This window comes from Plectropomus leopardus, chromosome 3 (assembly GCF_026936395.1).
Source record: "Plectropomus leopardus strain MGB_pleo_1.0 chromosome 3, ASM2693639v1, whole genome shotgun sequence".
NCBI lineage: Eukaryota > Metazoa > Chordata > Actinopteri > Perciformes > Serranidae > Plectropomus > Plectropomus leopardus.
The window spans coordinates 33,321,803-33,341,875 of NC_142178.1; the positions used below are offsets into that span (position 1 = coordinate 33,321,803).

The 20,073-nt window shown below is 40.1% G+C and overlaps 3 protein-coding genes across 4 annotated transcripts in view; 2 read left to right on the plus strand and 1 right to left on the minus strand.

Moving 5' to 3' along the window:
- The first annotated feature begins 1,283 nt into the window (after positions 1-1,283).
- get3 (guided entry of tail-anchored proteins factor 3, ATPase) lies at positions 1,284-7,743 on the plus strand. The gene is made up of 7 exons (XM_042484429.2): positions 1,284-1,460; positions 3,057-3,204; positions 4,187-4,335; positions 4,415-4,565; positions 4,685-4,792; positions 5,916-6,113; positions 6,201-7,743. Exons 1-7 carry the CDS (start codon positions 1,318-1,320, stop codon positions 6,327-6,329), a joined length of 1,026 nt encoding a protein of 341 aa, XP_042340363.2. The 5' UTR covers positions 1,284-1,317; the 3' UTR covers positions 6,330-7,743.
- Positions 7,744-9,823: 2,080 nt separating this feature from the next.
- On the plus strand, positions 9,824-17,724 carry best2 (bestrophin 2). Its single transcript, XM_042485743.2, has 10 exons — positions 9,824-10,274; positions 10,932-11,135; positions 11,226-11,320; positions 12,594-12,827; positions 13,571-13,725; positions 13,926-14,003; positions 15,021-15,173; positions 15,271-15,351; positions 16,206-16,360; positions 16,577-17,724. The coding sequence occupies exons 2-10, from the start codon at positions 10,984-10,986 to the stop codon at positions 17,361-17,363; spliced, it is 1,890 nt and encodes a 629-aa protein (XP_042341677.2). The 5' UTR covers positions 9,824-10,274; positions 10,932-10,983; the 3' UTR covers positions 17,364-17,724.
- Positions 17,725-17,728: 4 nt separating this feature from the next.
- LOC148190038 (protein Hook homolog 2-like) overlaps positions 17,729-20,073 on the minus strand; it is a 49,178-nt gene continuing 46,833 nt past the window's right edge. The window contains exons 2-3 of one of the 2 annotated variants that reach the window (XM_088073767.1): positions 19,963-20,052; positions 17,729-18,686 (exon numbers count right to left, since the gene is read on the minus strand). In XM_088073767.1, the coding sequence (XP_087929893.1) occupies positions 18,555-18,686; positions 19,963-20,052 (222 nt within the window). In that variant the 3' untranslated portion in view covers positions 17,729-18,554. The remainder of the gene's footprint in view (positions 18,687-19,962; positions 20,053-20,073) is intronic. The other variant, XM_088073760.1, reaches the window with a different exon arrangement.

Sequence of the window (20,073 nt, forward strand, 5' to 3'; positions counted from 1 at the left end):
TAGTGTCAGTAACTGCATTTTTCACAACGATTTTACAATTACCTTTGCTTTACATAGACTGCGACATAACAATTATTCCTGTTTTAATCAAAGAAACTAAAAAATGTCAACCCAAAAAGAATATCCATCCTGTCCTCATGGGTTACTAAATGAGCCTACCAGGCACAAGCCCAAGGGCCCAAAGTGTTAGGGGGTCTCCCTTCACCTCAAATGCAAAATGAACAACATACCAACCACGAAGACAGTCAAGATGACCACAAAGAGATGCAAAGGAACTGTAACAAAATAACTACAAAAAGGAGACAAACAATCACAAAGACAAAATCACCAAAAAATAAACAAAATTACAACAAAGACAAAAAAAACTCACAAAACACCACCACAAAGTCCATGTCTTGCTTCTGTATAGGAGATGTGGTGGGGCTAGGGATGCACGATGTTGGCTATCTGAAATGCCGATATATAACAACTCATTTGGCCAATAACCAATATCGATATATCCATTTTTATCCTCATCTAATTTTAGTGCTCTTAAAGTCTCTTCAGTAGTTTAATGAAATTGATATCATGCAAACTCTTATGGTGACGGTCCACCAGCAGATGGAGACATAAAATACATTGCTTTGCGCATTTATTCTGCAAGAATAGAAACATACTTCAACTTAAGGTTGATGTTTTGTACATTTACTTGTCAATTTAAAAAAAAATATCTCGGTTTGCGATACAGTATTGGCAAAAATAAGCATGCTGGTCAATATCTGCTGATATTATCATGCATTCCTAGGTGAGGTCTTTTGCATGTCTTTTGGGCCAGTCTGAGAGTGTGATAAAAAAATATTTTTTTGAAACAGAAATGGTTGTCTTTTATCTTTATGATAATAGGATACACTCAAATAAAGATGGAAAATTGGATGCTAAAGGGTCGCTTGGTTTAATACATGGGAAGCTGGTGTAATAGAAGTAAATTTTTCAAAACATAAAAAAATCGTAAAAAGTGTTTGACATGAAAGAAAATCATGAAATTACTTATTTAAATAATAATAATAATAATAATAATAATAATAAGAAGAAGAAGAAGAAGAAGAAGAAGAAGAAGAAGAAGAAGAAGAAGAAGAAGAAGAAGAAGAAGAAGAAGAAGAAGAAGAAGAAGAAGAAGAAGAAGAAATATATTTATTTTTTATTTTTTTAAATATTTATGTAATATTTCTATATTTATACAACTTGCACAGACATAACGTGGCTTTGTCCGTGCAGCAGTGAAGGCAGCAGCGTGGGTTCATCCCCCCGGAGCTGACCGTTACAGTGTACACAGACAAGATGGCAGCTTCATTGGAAGACGAGTTTGAAGATGCGCCTGATGTGGAGCCGTTAGAACCGACACTGAAGAACATCATCGAGCAGAAATCTCTGAAGTGGATATTTGTGGGTGGAAAAGGTGGTGTTGGCAAAACCACATGTAGGTAAGCTGGAGGGAAACGCTCGCTAGCTTCCTCATAATGACTCACGCTACGGCTCGAGCTAACACAGCTAACGTTAGCTTACATTAGCCACCGCGATATCTTGACGTGGATCATTTTTCATTTACGATTCAGCTGTTTTTCCACAACGCGAGTCCAATTAGCGATAGTTTACAAGCTCAAGACACGATGGAGTTGAAACATCATGACCGTAACAGTTAAAGGCACTCAGGCTAACGTGACGCTAGCTGTCAAATCGCCGGGTTGTTGAATGCTGTCAAGCACTGTCACCAGCTAACGTTAGCCAGCTGACACGTTAACGTTTTTATTTTTTAGAAACTTTTGACAGTCACAGTGCAGGATCACACCGACAGCCTGCTTGTTTACACCCGCTTTGCGTTTTTTACAGCGGGTAACTTTGTGTTTATGTTAGCTCCCAATTAAACCAATGGATAACTAGCTACTCTTTGGTAATGATTACACTCGAGCTAGCTAGCTTTAGCTGTCAGGTCTGCACAAATGCTGCTGCCTCTTTTAGGGACTGTTCGTTATTTATGAGAGTGGCGGCACTAAAGATATTTTTTAAGCACTAAAGCGGGAGTTGTGTTTTTGATTTGGCTTAGAGGAGGGAGATTCACCTGTAAATGGTTGAATTTGTATTCATTTAAATACCCTCAGTATCCCAGAACCTTTATTTAAAAAATCTCCAAAATGACACCATTTTTCATAGGGGGTGTAGAAAAAATATTGCTACAGCTTAGTGTAACAATATTTTGTGTATCAATAGTATACTAATACACAAATGGCAAATATTGATTTTTTAAAATTATATAAATACTTACTATTGCATTACAAATGAAATATTTGATTGCCCACTAAACAAAAATAAACTGAACTGCATTTTCATTCCACTAGATACATTTTGCTGCAATAACTGATATGAGAAACTTTAAACTTTAAAACTTTAGCTTATTAAATATAACAGATGTCGACAAAGTTGTCATTTACGGACATAATTTACAGTTTTAAAAAACATAATGAATGAATGTTGTCTCAATGCTCAGCCAATGGCAATAATATCATATCGTGACCAAAGCATATGATAAAACCGTATCGTGGAGCCCATCTGGTTATTCCCACCTCTAATTTATCATCACCAAAAACTGAGAAATGTTGTTATTTATGGCAGAGAGTCGTGCATTTACCCCAGTCACTCAGGGAGACTTAAGGAACAATATTTGTTGCTCCACGGAGGGTCATGATATCGAATAATAATAATAACAATGTCAGTGATAATAATAAACACCCCAGCCACTTCCCTACTCTAATAAATAAAGCACAGTCCCTAAGCTAACGTTGAAGCCATTGAGTAATGCCCACAATATTAAAAGACATGATATCAAATGCAGAAAGAAGCAACATCTAAGAAGTAAGTGCTAGGTAATGCCCACAAACCCAAATAATATGATAGTTTTGTCTGGTTGATAATGTTGGTTTGCCGTTTTTTTGACAGCTGATGTAGTGTTTTCAGATAATTACACACATTAAGCAACCGAAGCCCTGTGAAACTGATCCCTTTGCTTACTCTCATTTTTCTAGCTGCAGTTTGGCTGTCCAGCTGGCTGCCGTCAGGGAGAGTGTCCTCATCATCTCCACTGACCCCGCTCATAACATCTCTGATGCTTTTGACCAGAAGTTCTCAAAGGTGCCTACTAAGGTCAAGGGCTATGACAACCTCTTTGCAATGGTAAGTCGCACTGCAAAAAGAAGACCGAGAGCACCTGTGCACAAGAAGATGCTGCAGGCAGAGTTTGAAGTAAAAAAGTGCCTGTTGGTTTTTTTTTTTTTATTTTAACATAAAATAGTTGAGCTGAGATTGCTTTCACAAGTTCAAAAGGCATTTCTCACATCAGGCATTTTGACTTGTCGTGGCAGAAAAAAGCACAGGTATAAATAACATCAATAGGTGTCTCTGCACCATTTAATTGTATTAGTAAGTGTGCCAACATGCACACTTATGGACATTCACCTCTCGGATATTTACAGTTTTTCACATTTGTTTCGGCTCAATTCCGATGTGAGAATTTCTTTCTTTTTTTTTTTTTTTCAAAAAAACAGTGAGCCAGAATCTCTTAACAGTTAACTTAATTTTCACAGCAGATTTTCATTTTTCAATCAGTCAAGCAGATCCAAGTCCAAGTGTTTTGGCACATGTATGCAAAAGAGTAAGTTAAATCGTCTACAGTTTGCATAATAATCACTCGCTCACGTTAGTAGTATTAATGAGGGCTCTGATCTGGTTAAGCGTGATGGTAAGTCATGGCAGTGTGCATAATTCCAGAGCCCTGAAACTGACGCAGCTAAATACTATTCAGTGATTATAAATGATGATGTTTGCACCTGTACTTTTCCTACTGTAATACGTAAAAATGTGAATTCACGTTTAACTTTTTGAAGCATTTCAAAAGTCTCTTGAAAATAGTCTGACAAGAAACATAGCTGCATTTGTGAACAAAGAGGTCTATTTATGCTGTTAATGGAAAATTAAATTTAGTTCATCTTAGGTCACTATCTCATCAGCGTCATGAGATTTTCAGTTTTATGTCTCATCTTGAGCATAAACCATCGTTGTGTAACCAAATAAATTGCTGGAGGCCCCAAAACCATTTTCACTTACGCCAGGCTCTCGGTTTGTAATGTGCTAATTATTTGTGTTTGTGTGAGTGAAGGAGATCGACCCGAGCCTGGGTGTGGCCGAGCTGCCCGATGAGTTCTTCGAGGAGGACAACATGCTCAGTATGGGTAAGAAGATGATGCAGGAGGCCATGAGCGCCTTCCCTGGCATTGACGAGGCCATGAGCTACGCCGAGGTCATGAGGTAAGACGACGTGGCGCATGACTGAGTGAATAAAAAAACAGAGCCAGTGTTTTACTAACTCAGCACTCCCGTCTACCAGGTTAGTCAAAGGAATGAACTTCTCAGTGGTGGTCTTTGACACGGCCCCCACTGGTCACACGCTGCGGCTGCTCAACTTCCCCACCATCGTGGAGCGTGGTCTGGGCCGCCTCATGCAGATAAAGAACCAGATCAGCCCTTTCATCTCCCAGGTGAGGAGGGACGAGCACATCCATTCACTCACAGACTGTAAGTTTAGATGTCAATAAAAACTCCAAACATAGCCAAGCATGCATCTATATCTTCTCTATTTCTCTCTCACTGTTTGCAGATGTGCAACATGCTCGGTCTGGGCGACATGAACGCAGACCAGCTGGCTTCTAAGCTCGAGGAGACCCTGCCAGTCATCCGCTCAGTCAGTGAGCAGTTCAAAGATCCTGTAAGTTCAATATTTGACAAAATCAGCAAACTGTACGTCTCACCAGCTGGCCAGGGCTCGACACTAACTGCACCCCCATCTCACAGGACAGAGTTAGCTGTTAGCAACCTGCAGCTAACGGATAACGGCTAACGGAGATAACAGCAACATTAAGTGTTGAAAAGTGAACTGCAGTTTAATATGTCAACACAATTTTACAGTAAATAAATGCAATGTTACTGAAGTACTTCGGCTGAATGCAGTTAGTAGCTGTTGTTGACACAAAGTTTTCCCTTTAGAGTGGCTGTTTGAGTTTTTGCTTTATGCAATCCTGGCTTTTCAAACTGTGCTTTTTCATTGTGTTACTGTATCTGCATGCAGAGGCTCAGTGACTTTTTGGGTGAAAGAAATTATGCATTTTCAGTATTGCCAGATAAATGTAGTATTTTGGGATTTAGCAGAGACACTGAAAACTTTCTCCTTGGTTATGGCCGTTGCTGTGTATCACTGTGGACATACAGACATCTCTTCACTGTGCGCATCCATACAATGTGACTGTGTTGCACGTGTACGTATGTGTGCTGTTGTGACCTCTGAACCTCTTCCACTACTCTACAGTGGGTGAGGGAGACAATGACAAGAGTATTGACGACACAGTTTGAAATGTCAGTGCGCTGTTAAATGTTTAGATTTTTCATTGAAAAAAAATAAGGTCACAGCTTTTCTCATATAATAGACTGAGTAGACTGCTTCAGGCATTATGCAGACAGCCTTCTTCTAATGCATCTTGTACTCTGATTGCAGCTTCATTGTGCTGTTTGTTTCCATATTGATTTTACAAAGATATTCTGTCGGTAATGAAATTTAAACACTAGTTGAGCGTTTCCAGGGCTCAGCTGATATTACATTACATTTGTTGACATTAAACAGGCAGACAGTAACTTGAAGCTTGCGCTCCCCCACCTGGTCCAAATTGTCTCTCTTAATTACTTTGACTTCCCCCTTCAAATTAACACAGGCTGGACACCTAGGTAAGCCCAACCCACCGAGCCTGACAGCCAATAGGGACAGTGTGCCACGACGATATTTAATGCTTTCTGTAAATGTGTAGTAACGCTTCTTTTTTGTCCCTCACATCCATCAGGAACAAACCACCTTCATCTGTGTGTGTATCGCCGAGTTCCTCTCCCTCTATGAGACGGAGCGGCTGATCCAGGAGCTAGCCAAGTGCCGCATCGACACGCACAACATCATCGTCAACCAACTTGTTTTCCCTGACTCAGAGAGGCCGTGCAAAATGTGTGAAGCCCGCCATAAAATTCAGTCCAAGTATTTAGACCAGGTACGAGTCTGTTTTTTCTTTTCTTTTTAAAATTGTGACAGTGAATACAGCAGTAGAGTCGTCCTCATTGTAGTTTTCTCCCCATAGATGGAGGACCTTTACGAAGATTTCCACATAGTCAAGCTACCACTGCTGCCCCATGAAGTTCGAGGTGCCGACAAGGTGAACACGTTCTCTAAGCAACTTCTGGAACCCTACAAACCCCCAAATAAGTGATCTCCCACCCCTGCAGGACGTCCCCTCTCCCTCCTACAGACCACACCTTTACAATCTGAACTCACCTCCTCTGAGCTCCCCCTGAACCAGCCTCAAACCCTGCAGCAACGGCCTCATGTCGATCCACCCAGTCCTCAGTCCGTCATCCAAAGCAGAGCACTGCGACAGCAAGACACGCCCCTGTTGAAGGGGAGCTGATGAAATCACACACACACACACACACATAATCTGCTATATTGTTAGAGAGGTACAGATTTCTGCTGCCTCGTTCTAAGTCCATCTTCTCGTTCCTTCATATCCTCTGTGTGACAGTTGTAGTATTCCTACTCAAAGCATTTAACTTTTTCTCTACAAGAAACACCCCCCCCCCTCCTCCTCCTCCTCCTCCTCCTCCTCCTCCATCCTGTGCAGTGTCCAGCCTCAGATGTAAAAACCAGTGATCCCAGTAAAGGTGCTGTGTATTCCAGGATAAAACAGCTTTCAGACGGTTGATGTTTATGCCTTGTTTATTCTGTGTGGTTTGGTGGCTGTGTCTCTTCTCCAGTTTGACTAAAACTTCATGCAAATTCATCCCTAACACATCTGGAAACATCAAAATGTCTACAGATTCAGGGCGTTATGGCAGGGCAATAAAAAATAATACTTAGAAACAAAAACAAATGGCCTGTGGTCTTAGTAGTTTTTGTTCTTGGCCAAGACCATCCTTGTTACTGCAATAAAGACAACCAGAGCAGTCAGTCTTTTATCGTCTGTCAAATCATTAGGCCTCACTTTACCACGCAGTAAGCTAATGTCAATGAGATTTTGATTCAAGTGAAGTTTATGACTTTGTCTTTGTTTGAACTGGACAGTCTTAATGGCCTCTGTTTAATATTTTAGGCCACTGTTTTTGCTTCAGCCGGTACATGATTGGAGACAGAACAGTTTTATGAGATTAACAAGAAAAATGTGTGTTAAGAGTCGATGCTTGAGAAGCTGGAAGCTAGAAGTCGCATCTGAAATCCCAGCACAAGGTTCCCATGCAGTGCTCAAAAAAACCCAACTCATCAAACACTGTCAAACTTTTTTTGCCCATCCTGTTTACTGAGAACTCTATGGGAACACTATTGAAATACATTAGTAGCCTTATTTAGCGCATTGTTCATAAAATATATTGAATGTTGCTTGATCAAATGTGGAACAAATGAATGGCGAGTTGTATATCTTACGTTTGCCCCAGTGAGCAAATACTGGACTTTGATTATCTCGCCTGATGAGCAGGAAGATACAGATGACAGGTTAATACACCGTCAAGGAGAAGCATAATCATCCCCTTTCTTTCTGTCGCTGAATGCTTTTGAGTCAATAATCTGTTTTCTATAGATTTTCTTTAAATTATGTTGCGAGTGTTAATTAAAACAAACTTGCCTCAGAAGAGCCTTTTGTCATTTCTTTGATCTGCACACTTCTTATTTAATGCGCTCAGAACCTAATTTTTAAAGAACTAAATATTGTAATGGTGGATTTCTAAATGCACTTATTTATAATTAGCATTCTTTAATTAAAATAATATATTATGTGTTATTTTTTTATATTCATTTGAAGGGACAGATTTCAACCCAATTACCAGAAAAACACTTGTATGTTATTTTGAGGCAAATAAGTTGAAAGATAAGGTTTCTCAACAAACCTGTGGTGTAAGTGTGGTTCGGGTTAAACAGAAAAAAAACAGGATTCCAGTTGGGAAAAGGGTATTTTTGGTTTGAAATATCGACAATTAGTGGCACAAAAAATGCTGGAAAAGCAGATGGTTCCAGGAAAGACACCTAGGTGGCCTGGCTCAAATGCTGCAATACGATGTGCTGCTAAAAAATGTTTTATGTTATGTTATGTTTATGTTTTATAGTTTTGCTTTTTTCTGCTGTTTGAATATGAAGTGACTTATGTAAGTTCCTGTTACCTGCAGTCTCCTGCGTTAGGGTCCACCTGCTCCTCCACACAGACTCATGTAGTCCAGGACCTCCTGAAGACAAAGTCAAATCAAATACCATGTCAGTTAAAAAACACTCACATACTACATATGAAACATACAAATGTAATGCTTGGTTTACAGAGACGCTTACATTTTCTTCTAAAGACGAGGCTGCAGCCTTTTTGGGGAAAAAATCCTAAATAAAAGTTATAAATCTTTCATATGAAAGATATATTGACATATATAAACAATATAAAGTCTCATTTTTACTTTATAAACAATTCAAACATAAAATAAGAACTTAATCTATCAGATTCCACCTTGCATGGGTCTTGCTTGTTGACAAAAAGTGTGATTTTACTGAAGTTCACTTTAGATGATGTGGAACACTGATTGGCTTACAGACACCCAAGCAAATATGTTTTAGCATTTGGGTGAAGTCAGATGACAGTAATCATGAATGTAGACATCCTAGATTAGTTATTTCCTTTGAAATGTCATAGAGATCTGAAGGGGTCAATGCAGCTGGTTTTTCTTAAAGCACACAGACTTAAATCAGACTGCAGTTTTTCCTTTGACAGCACAAAACCTGCACTGACCTTCAACACCTCCGTTCAGGAGAGACTTTAATGAAAAGAACAAAAATGGTAAGAGAATGTGTCACAGCAAAACAAAAACAAGCTAAATATAACCTCCAGGGTTGGCACCGAAAGGCCAGCTCTAATTCGAGGATTTTTAAGTACTTTTTCACTCATTTTAATTTTCAAGGGTGACATTGTTTTCTTCACAACCATATGTTGCAAGAAAATAATAGTGCACATTCATAAAGGGAGCGAGTATGCTGTCAGGGCCTCAAATCAAATTATTATTGATTAACTGCTGAGTTATAACTCCAAACTCGTGCTAACAGCTGACGCTTCTCTGGTGAGAGTGCTTTTCATGTGAGGAAGACATCCTGGTCCCGACTATTTACTGGTGTTTACTGACAGACTGGCATTTAGCATGAGCAAATCAATGTAACCAAGGCTGTTTTTATTTCCTGGTTCAAAAAATATATATCATACTTTTCACAAAATAATTTATTTTATTGAACAATTTATTCAAGTACATTTTAAAGGACCAGGTTAAAAAAGTGTCTGATTTTTAAGATATTCCAGGACTTACATTTCTGAGTGTCCAATTCAAGTACTTCAAGACCCTCAAGCAGACTGCATAAACCCTGTACTAAGAATATTAGGCCTCGCTGACATTACAGGCACAGCTAGTGTCACTGCTTTAAATATCCAAGTCATTAAAGGTTATTGTTGAATCTTAATAAATTATTTCCTTTTGAAAAAATATTTCCTGGTGAGTCACTGAATAGGGAACAAGTGGGATAATTACACCCAACTGGGATTTCTTTTTTCTTGAGGAATTAAAAAAGTTTTAAAAGATGGAAGCAGGAAGACGTATTTTTTAAAAAAAACAAAAAACAATGGTATACTGCTTTAAATATACTTTTTGCACTTCAACAAGCATAATTGTAAACCTGTAACCGCTGAAATTGATTGTTTACATATCACTTAACACGACAGTTCACTATGGTTCACTTGCTCGTGTTTCATAATGCGCTGCTGTACTGTACGGTCCTGTGCGCTCCTTGTGCCCCGGCGCTGCGGCCTGTCGCTTGCGGTCCATCAGCGAGCCGCGCTCTCCCGGTCGGGGGCCGCGCTAACGAGCTCCTCCTCCTCGTTTTGGGGATTTACCCCGGGGCGCACTGACCACTGGCCGCACCGAGGAGGCTCCGAGGATTACTGCCATGCAGCCGACCGAGCCGCGAGTTAACCGAGCTTACGCCAGGGGATATCTGGGTTATGAGCTCTTTGAAGAAACACCGCTGGCGAGCACAGAGAGGACTACAGGGTTAAGTGAAAATGTGAATGCGCCTCTCCAGTGGTGCCAATTACGCACAGAGATGCGCTGAGGCACATTCATCACGAAAAACACTACTAAAGGTAAGAAGATATTTTTTTCTACCAAAAAGATACACCAGAAATAACTTATTAGTTAGTTAATTGACCCTTTAAAACCTGTATTGACGTAACTTTCTCGTGCTGCGTTCAGACGCCGTTCACGAGCGTCTAAACCTGGACTAATTAAGCTAATTGGTTTCATTTTTCCCCTGGATAACATGGGGAAAAGGCAGTGAGCATGCAAATTACAGGAAAACAGTAGATTTAGATTTTTTTTAAAGCTAGGGAAATGTGTACAGAAAACTATATTTCTACTTATAATTATATATTTAAAATTATTTCACAGAATTATTATAACTTTTTGTTTGTTTTTGTTTATTACTTAAATTTTCAGTTAATTTTCTAGTACTTTAGTAATTTCTTGCTAATTTTGGGGTCCTTTTCTTCTGATGTTGTTCATCTCCCTAATGAAAGAAATCAAGCACTTTGCCTAAATTTCAGTGGGTTAATTGTATTCCCTGAAGCTAATGGGAATATATTTTATTTTGGGGAAGTAAATAAATCACCAGAGGTTTTTTTGTTGTTGGTTTTTGGATTCTTAGGTGAACGATTTTCTCAGATAAACAGCATAAGTATGATCTCTTTTTGTCTTCTGATCCACCTAAACTTGTTACGTCACCACTGCATGTGCATTCACAGACGTGGCTGTTTGCATTGCATTTTTTGAGGACCTAAAATCCGGCTGTCACCAATGACTGTCACCTACACAGCCAGAGTTGCAAATGCCCGTTTCTGTGGCTTCTCCAAACTGCTTCTGGCCTGGAAAGGCAGCATCTACAAGGTGTTGTATAAAGAGTTCCTGGCTTTCTTTGCCATGTACACCGCCATCAGCATCACTTACAGGTAAGACAGAGGACGGCGTCAGGAAACACTGCTGACACTTTGATCTGTGCTTTGACTTACAGTCACTGTGTGCCGCTGTTTCTCTTTTAGATTTTTCCTGTATGATGATCAGAAGAGGTATTTTGAGAAGCTGGCAATTTACTGCAACCACTACGCTAGTCTCATCCCCATGTCCTTTGTTCTGGGTAAGCACTAATCTTGTTCTTGTCAATTTTTGGATAACAGAAGAAGCGCCAGACTTTGAGCTACAGTACGTCCCAGATGTGTTTAAGTGTGACGTCTCTTATTTTGGGACTGTAGATGGGAATGATTTGCTAAATAACAGAAGTGAGCAGACAGAAATGAACACAACTTTTGGTAAGTTTCCATGTGAAGGAAACACCTCTGTTTGATAGATTTATAGTTTTGGGACACATATGCATGACCAATGTTGCATTGGATATATAAATATAATCATTGTAGGTAATAAAGAGAACGGTAATATATATCTGATTTAAAGGTCTAGTGCGCAGGATTTAGTGGCATGTAGCAGAGAGTTTGCAGATCTGAAATTTCTTCTGTGTGCCAAGCATGTAGGAGAAAGATGGTGGCAGTCACAAAAAGCACAGCCAGTGTTTGATTTGTCCGTTCTGGGCTACTGTAGAACAACATGGCGGACTCTGAGGAAGAGGACTTGCTAAATATCAGGCTCCCAGACAGTGTGCAAGCCTGTGAAGTCCATTTTTTAGTTGTAAAACAGCATAATGACATTTGTCAGGTAATACCATGTAGCCCAAAAAGACTTTTTTCCCATTGACTTACATGTCAAAGCAGACATTTGTAAATCAGTGGACTTTTTTTCAGCATCACAACCCCTGCGAGATGACTCCGATAACATTTGTAAAAACTAGAAGAACCACACAACTGAATAACTGTATCCCTGTACAAGTTAGCGGAGCGCTAAAATAGATGAATTCAGCTCAGCTGGTGGAAGTCTCTGCAGCTCCTGCTCTAACTGCACTGCTTTCACATTTCACAAAATGTGAAAGCAGTGCTGATCATCCGAGTATTTTTATATGTGGCAGCTGAACTTTTTTGGCTTCATGTGCCATTTCGTAACTTCCATAGAAACGAATGGGCCCCGCCTCCACAGCTGTATCCAGCTCTCTTTATAAATCCATGCTGCATATGTAGATGGACACAGCTCATTCTGAGGAAGGAAAACACAATTCTTCTTTTCAGGTGATTATAAACTAATGAAAATATCGTAATGGATCTTATATACAATTTATGCCAATAGGTGCCCCTAAATCCTTCACACTGGACCTTTAATAATTACAATATTGATTATCTGACAAATTATGGATATAAATGATTGTGACTGTGGTTCATTGCAACACTGGTATTTTGGAGAAAGAGAAAAAGAAGGTCTGGTCTGTAGAATAATCACCTGCGTCTCTCCTCCTCTGCTGTCTGCAGGTTTCTATGTGACCCTGGTGGTGAACCGCTGGTGGAGCCAGTACACCAGCATCCCGCTCCCTGACAGGCTCATGTGCGTCCTGTCGGGGGGCCTCCAGGGGAGCGATGAGAGAGGGCGCCTGCTGAGACGAACCATGATGCGTTATGCCAGTCTGTCTGCCCTGCTCATCCTCCGCTCTGTCAGCACGGCGGTGTTCAAACGTTTCCCCACCATGGACCACGTGGTGGAGGCTGGTGAGTAGGCACAAGAACGCGGGTGGGGATGGGGGCATCATTAGCCAACAGCGCTCACTGCAGTGACTCATGATCTTAAACAGTTAAACAAACAAGTTTTAAATGAACTTCAAATAAATAGTGAAAAATGCACTCGATACAAATGCACAATACAAACACTAGTTTTGCCGGTGCACCTCTCAGCAATTATTTACATTAAGTTTTATATGTCACATTAACTTTTTCACACCATACTCATAAAGAGACAGGAAGTGCTGTAGATGGATTGATGCGATCTAATACACACTTACGTCATCAGTCCGCGTTGTTTCCTCTCCTGTACGCTCTCTGCAGCAGCGAGCAGAGAAATCACAAGGACAGGCACATCTTGAAATACACTGCTGATAAAAGAAAAAAGAGTTTATCATACGTCAGTTACAAGATCACAAGACACCTCGCTGTTTTCTAAATGTACTGTGATACAACTTTTAGTGGCGTCAAAGTTTGATTTAACACCGTGACTTAATGTGTTTGTAACAAGATTTCAACAGTAACAGAATGTTTTTAACAAGCTGTTTTCTAACTGATAGAGCTGAAGTGTCTTTTCTTGACTCATGAAATTAGTTCTCACTCACTTATATAATAACTGATTTGGAAATCAGACAGCATACAGAGTATTGATCCCGTATTCCTCCCTGTCTGTGAGGCAGTTTTTTCGTAGGGGTTGAATGAATTGGAGGTGTTTTGGTCTGCTGTTTATGCAGGATTCATGTCAAGAGAGGAACGAAAGAAGTTCGAGGGTCTCCACTCTCCCTATAACAAATACTGGATCCCCTGCGTTTGGTTCACCAACCTGGCAGCTGTGGCCCGCTGCGAGGGCAGGATCAAAGACGATCACACACTCAAACTACTGCTGGAGGTGCAGCACTACACACACACACACACACACACACACAAACCATTACACAGGCCAACTAATTATGAGGAACTACAGTCCTTCTGTTTTGACTGAGATTCAGTTTGTGATGTAAATGCACACAGACATTAATACAGAAGAATTAGGATAAATGCTGTAAAGGGACCTTAGTGAGTCTCCGTGCTGCTTTTGTGTGTGTGCAGGAGCTGAACGCGTTCAGAGGGAAGTGCAGCATGCTGTTTCATTATGACATGATCAGCGTTCCTCTCGTCTACACTCAGGTAAGCGCTCTGCTGCTGAGGATGCAGCATGATTTCCTCACTGCTGTTTTCATACAATAAAAGAAAAGGAAACATGCGTTCAGTCGTGGACAAGAGGCTCGTGCTTGTGACATTAATGGGACATAAACATTAATATCATCCTCCTCGGCTGAACTGTCATGTGACCTAGCTGCAGATTTTTTTTTGGGTAGAAAGACAATAGTTTCTACATGAACTTGCTCACAACAAGGTCTGTGGATTGTCTTGAGTAACCAGGTCATGATTTATGGAGAGAGACATTGCTATTCAGTTTTTTTCTTTTTTTTTTTGGTGCTTTGAGCAATATTATATTTCCATTATATTGGAGAGAAGGCACACATCTCTAAAGCCAATACTTCCAACACTTGAACAAGTTGCTCAATTTTTGCATGGTTCTTTAAACAAAACACTTCCTCCCTTTTTTAATAATCTCTTTATGGCTAACAACCAATTTCATAATAACTTATGTGCCTGTCCCCTTCTTTATTAATTCATTTTTTTAAATGATAGTTAATGTTAGGAGATTGTATGTACTGATAGTTTCGTAGGGAACCCCACCGCATGTCTCCTTTTCTTAAAATGTATAATATTGTTGTGTTTAATATGTGCTAAATAAATCAAATCAAGCCATACAGGTAAGAATAAAAATACGTAAGACCCGGGTGCTGACTGGCAAACCTAAGTGTAATTTGTCTTTCGTTAAGGTCATCTGTTGTACCTGTGTTTGGCAGGACAAAAGTGGGAACGTTTTTATTGCTTGAGAACTGTTATGATGTGTTTTCTTCAACTGTTAAAAGATAAAGAAACCCTAAATAATTATCCTTTACTCAAATAAGCAATGAGCTAAATTACAGTCATTCTTTGCCGACTTTTTGCATTACATTTTTATCACATCATAAAAACTATTATGGGATTTTCAATGTTGTGTGTTTTGCGGGACAGATGAATAGAAGCATGGATGAAAAATCAGGTGATAAAGTACCTCCATCTTCCCCACAGGTGGTGACTCTGGCAGTGTACAGTTTCTTCCTGGTGTGTTTGATCGGTCGCCAGTTCCTGGACCCCAATCAAGGCTATCCAGGTCATGACCTCGACCTCTACATTCCCATCTTCACCCTGCTGCAGTTCTTCTTTTACGCCGGGTGGCTCAAGGTCAGGGAGAGAGAGATACCTGAGCAGAATACAAAGATAAAAAAAACATTAATGATTCATGTATTCAGCTTGTTACTCTTTCTGTTACGTCCTGAAGGTTGCGGAGCAGCTGATAAACCCTTTTGGAGAAGATGATGACGACTTTGAGACCAACTGGCTGATAGACAGAAATTTCCAGGTTTCTCACTTCAACAATATGTTTTGGCTGACATTTTGCAGTCCCTCATGAAAAATCAGAGGCTATAATACTTCATTTAAGTGCAATATAACTATAATAGGATTTGTATACCACTAGTTTCCAACCTGGGGGTCCTCCTGACCCACACTAGAGGTCACTAAAGCTTCACGGAGATTGCAAGGCCTACTAGATTTAAAAGGGAGTAAGACAACTTTTTATTTTTTTTTTAAAATGTATGGACAATTAGCCTTTATATCAGCACTTCATTCATTCCTGTAAAAAAAACTGAATGAAATTGATGTTTCTAATGTTTAGATTATTATCCAAAATATAAACTTGAAAGAAAAACTCACAGGACACAGGGATAATGAAGATCTGAACACAGTTATAGTTACAGAGACTTCACTCTTTGTAAAACAGCCTTGTTTGAAATTAGAAAAGAATGCACTTGAAAGTGTTCAAGCATCGCAAAGAAGAAAACACTGAATAAGTTAAAAAGTGAAACTAATTAAGTATGCATATTTGAAAACACATCCTTCAGAGAATTGGATTTAAAAAAAGAAAAACTCATCTGATGCAAGAGTTACAGGAAATAATCTGCTCAAAATGCATCCAAACTGCTTGTTTTACACAAACTTCCAGCAGTTATTGCATCCATTATTCAGTTTAACTGCAGTTAATAAATTGTACCGCAATGTTATTGCTATGTGTTGATTATAATATGAAATACCTGTAAAATATGTCACTTTGTCTCACTTTGATAGAAAGGGGTCCTGTGCTCGCTGTTGTCCATACTTAATCAGTGCGTGTGTGTGCGTGTGTGTATGTGTGTGTGTGTGTGTTTTGCTCTGTAGGTGTCCATGATGGCGGTGGATGAGATGTACGGTGATCTGCCGATGATGGAGAGAGATCGTTACTGGAACGACTCCAACCCAAGACCCCCCTACACTGCTGCCACTCTCTTTGTCCTCCGCAAACCCTCCTTTCAGGGGTCCACTTTTGACATGGCGTGAGTCTCCGGGTTTTACCTTTTTGTTCTTTATATGATCAACTTGTGACTGTGACACTTTCAGTTTGAATCCCCCCAGCTGGGTGGGAAAATTTGGTTGATGAAACTGAAAGCATTTGACCTTGATTTAAGAAGTAAAGACATCCACCATAACAACTGTAAAGTATGATATTTTGGGGAAAATTACAGGTCAATTACTTTGACATCTCTTGACAGGATCCCTAAAGAGGAGATGCACTTTCAGCCTCTGGAGGACATTGCTGAGAACCTGGAGGAGTCGGTTAGTCGTCACCCCAACATGGCCCTCTTCAACCGCCTATTAAACGCCGCCCCCTCCCCCACTGGCTTCATGGGAGGGGCTCTTCGCCGCACCTCAGCACAGCTCCAGAGGCTGCGCCACTCCCCCAGCATTGACCAGTGCACGAGCGATGATGACGATGATGAAAGTGGTAAAATAGGTAAAGGCGGGTCTCTGCCATCAGGGCTGGGGCAGGAAACTCAGAGCACAGTGTGCAGCTTCAGGGAGGAGAAGAGCATCAGAACGCCTCTGCTGGAGGTCCAGTTTGGGGCAGAGCAGGACAGGCGAGGAGGGCACCCTGTCGTCAATGAGAAGAAGGAGGTGAGTGGATTGGAGGGGAAGAGTGACAAAGAGGGGCAGATGAGGGAGGAAAGAGTTAAAGCAGACAGTCCCGAGGAGGAGAACCAAGCTCCCGTGTCCCTGCTGCCTCCTCCTCCCCAGTTCTCAAGAGAGACGTCCACTCAATCGGCCTCCGCCATTCCTTTCGCCTCCCGTCACCCCTCTGCCTTCCTGTTTAACCCGGCTGCCCACTCCAGTCTGGAGCACTGCAGCTCCCAGCCGGTAATCAACCACAACAGAGCTGCGCCCGCCATCCCCAAACCTCCCTTTGGTGGACACAAAATGTCCTTCCTCACTGTGCCCTCCTACGATGAACCGCAGCGTTTTCGCAGTGTGAGCATGGGATCAGAGCTCACTGGGTCTTAGGTGGACGGCAGTTTGTGATGTTCCCGTGAACTTTTGAGTCTATGAAACCATAATGCTCGATTCAATGCACGTTTTCACAAGTGAAATTAGTCATAGATACTCTATGTCTGCACTTTCGGGGCAGAGAAAATAAGTTTAATAATGTTTCGCTTAGTTTAACACAGAGACTGGACGCAGGGGATATCCATCAAAAAAAAAGAAGGAAACAACTTTAAAAGTGTCCTTACATGTTTTATCTGAATAACCAGCAAATTACTCACCGGTACATTCAAGAGTCACTGGTCAAAGTGAAACAACTTCACCATGAGACAGGTTTGTCTTAGTAATCAGGCCAGCTGCTTCTAAACCATAATGTTTTAAGTATTGTTGTTCACAAAAAATACAAGATGAGACTGCTTTGGACTCGTGAGGACATTTGTTTACCCAATTGCCACAATTGTTTACCCCTACTTTCAGTCTTTGTGCTAATCTAGGCTAACAAGGTCAAAGCTACATGAACAAAAGAAATGAAACTAAAACCAAATCCTCAAAAAAGAAAAAAAAACCATATTTCTGGTTTTCCACCTATATGCACAGTATATTGTATATCAATATATTGCCTGTTACTACCGAATTATGCACTTGTATTTTAGCATTAATCAACATTTGGCCAGGAAAGAAATAGTGCAGAAATGAAGAGACATAATGGGTGGCAGTTTTATTTTTCCCAATTTATTTTCTTTGTTTACTAAAATGTTCATGTAAATAGAATGATTTCTAATGCATTTAATTTAAACAGCTATCGAATTAAATGAATAACACAACTGCTTTACATTAATGACAAAATGAGTATGTTTTTGCATTGTTTCTAAAGGAAATGATATCTTACCAACAAAAATAAATGTATAAATATTATACAATGAGGAATGGAGCAGAAAACTTGGTCATTATTGACAAGAACACATATCTCGATATAAAACAGATAAAGACTGTAATTTATGACACTTTCTGCTTAGTTTTTGCATCAAATCCCAAAATACTCTACAGTTCCAACTTTAACCAGCAGGGGGTGCTACCAGTAAACCAAACAGAGCAGAGACACTAACTCAATGAAAAAAAAGAAAAGAAAAGAAATTCACACCCTCTTCCACAATCTTGTTTTCCATCATGAGTGGGCTGCACGCCTCCATTTGTCCCTGCAGATGGAGGCTCCTACCTGGGCTGCAGCCGGGGGGAGAGCGTCCTCCTGGCCTGGGTGGACTGCCTCTGCTTGGCCAGGAATGACTGAGCCGGGCCTGGAGGTCTGGAGTCCTTACAAACACTGTGCTGCTGCAGAGCTGAGGACTGCAAGAGGCAAAATAAATGTCAGCTGATAGTGGAAACACTACAATACTAAAATCTAGACCTTTAGACCACCTAGTATCACTTACAGTAATAATAATAACAATGAATAGACTAACACTGGTATTGCTATTGCTCTTTTATACCGTCATAACTTGGGATGAGGATTGTTAATTTTATTGATATTGATATAATTATCAAGACTCCTTGACGATCTGAGCTTTCAGTAAACATAACTGATGTGACAGGGCCCCTTCATTATAACATTAAATACACCAGCAGCATTAAATTTTAAATTACTGGGAAAACAAATTTCTCACCCAAACAAGTGAATTATTCAAGTTTCTCTCCTAAAACTATTTTTTTTCTTGATGTTACATTTGAACACATCATGATATTTACCTATGCCTAGTCATTTTACTGAGCTGACCTTGAACACATCACAATAAAACCTTATGCAACCTTGTTTATTTAGCTAACTAGTTCTCATCCTGCCAATTTCAAATTGGATTTCATAACATCCACACAGTGTTAAAAACTTGCTTTAGTGCTTTATCAGCAAACAAATAATAACATTTTCAAACACCTAATAAAATTTCACTGTAAGCACAGGGATAAATAAGACCAAAGCTTGTGATAAACAGCACTTAAGTAGCTTTTCCTTGTGTATAATTTTTTGTGTTTTTGTTACTTCAGAATGAGTCTGAAGTCTATATAGGGAGTGGATCCTTGTTTACAGAAATCACCATGTTGAACCACCATGTTTCCACACCAAGTTTGAATGGACAAAACAAACACTGTCTCTATATAGGACTATTGTATTTTAATGTCAGTCACTACAGTTAACAGCAACACAGTAGATTTTATTTTATTTTTTACATGAAACTGCTTTCCTGAGTATTTTTACTGGTTTGAATCAGCAGATCTGGTTATTAAGTTGTCCGAGAAAAAAAGGTGAGCACACATAAGTGTTGAGCTAGTGGCCCGTCTCAGACGAGCCAAAGAGCGTCATACAAACACTGACTTGTCACGTTAAACTGTTTTTACCAGTTCGAATAAACTTGTCCGTTTGCTTCGGAAAAAAACAGACCTCTGCGGATAATTCGGCTCCCTGTTAAAACCTCCTGAACACGGAACATTAAAAAAGAAGTTCCAGCTGGTTGCACTCTGCAGATATTACTGTTAGATGCCACTAAATCTTACACACTGCTTCTTTAATTTAAACTGATCACATTTTAGTAGATACGGTTTAGAGGATTTTCCTTCCTCGTGTACTCACCATGCTCTGCCAGGCTGTCAGGATCAGTTTCTCCTCTCGTTCCTGTCTGGACCTTCTATCATCCCCCTGAGTGTTTTGTGGCAAACACATCTGAAAAGTTATTTTACCAAA

What these genes read in the sequence shown, in the direction of transcription:
- get3 (XM_042484429.2), top strand. Translation starts at nt 1,318, where the DNA reads ATGGCAGCTTCATTGGAAGACGAGTTTGAAGATGCGCCTGATGTGGAG. An exon ending in ATGACAACCTCTTTGCAATG is followed by an intron (nt 3,205 to 4,186) that starts GTAAGTCGCACT and finishes GTGTGAGTGAAG; the next exon opens with GAGATCGACCCGAGCCTGGG. An exon ending in AGTCCAAGTATTTAGACCAG is followed by an intron (nt 6,114 to 6,200) that starts GTACGAGTCTGT and finishes TTCTCCCCATAG; the next exon opens with ATGGAGGACCTTTACGAAGA.
- best2 (XM_042485743.2), top strand. Translation starts at nt 10,984, where the DNA reads ATGACTGTCACCTACACAGCCAGAGTTGCAAATGCCCGTTTCTGTGGC. An exon ending in TTCCTCTCGTCTACACTCAG is followed by an intron (nt 14,004 to 15,020) that starts GTAAGCGCTCTG and finishes TCTTCCCCACAG; the next exon opens with GTGGTGACTCTGGCAGTGTA. An exon ending in TTTACGCCGGGTGGCTCAAG is followed by an intron (nt 15,174 to 15,270) that starts GTCAGGGAGAGA and finishes TACGTCCTGAAG; the next exon opens with GTTGCGGAGCAGCTGATAAA.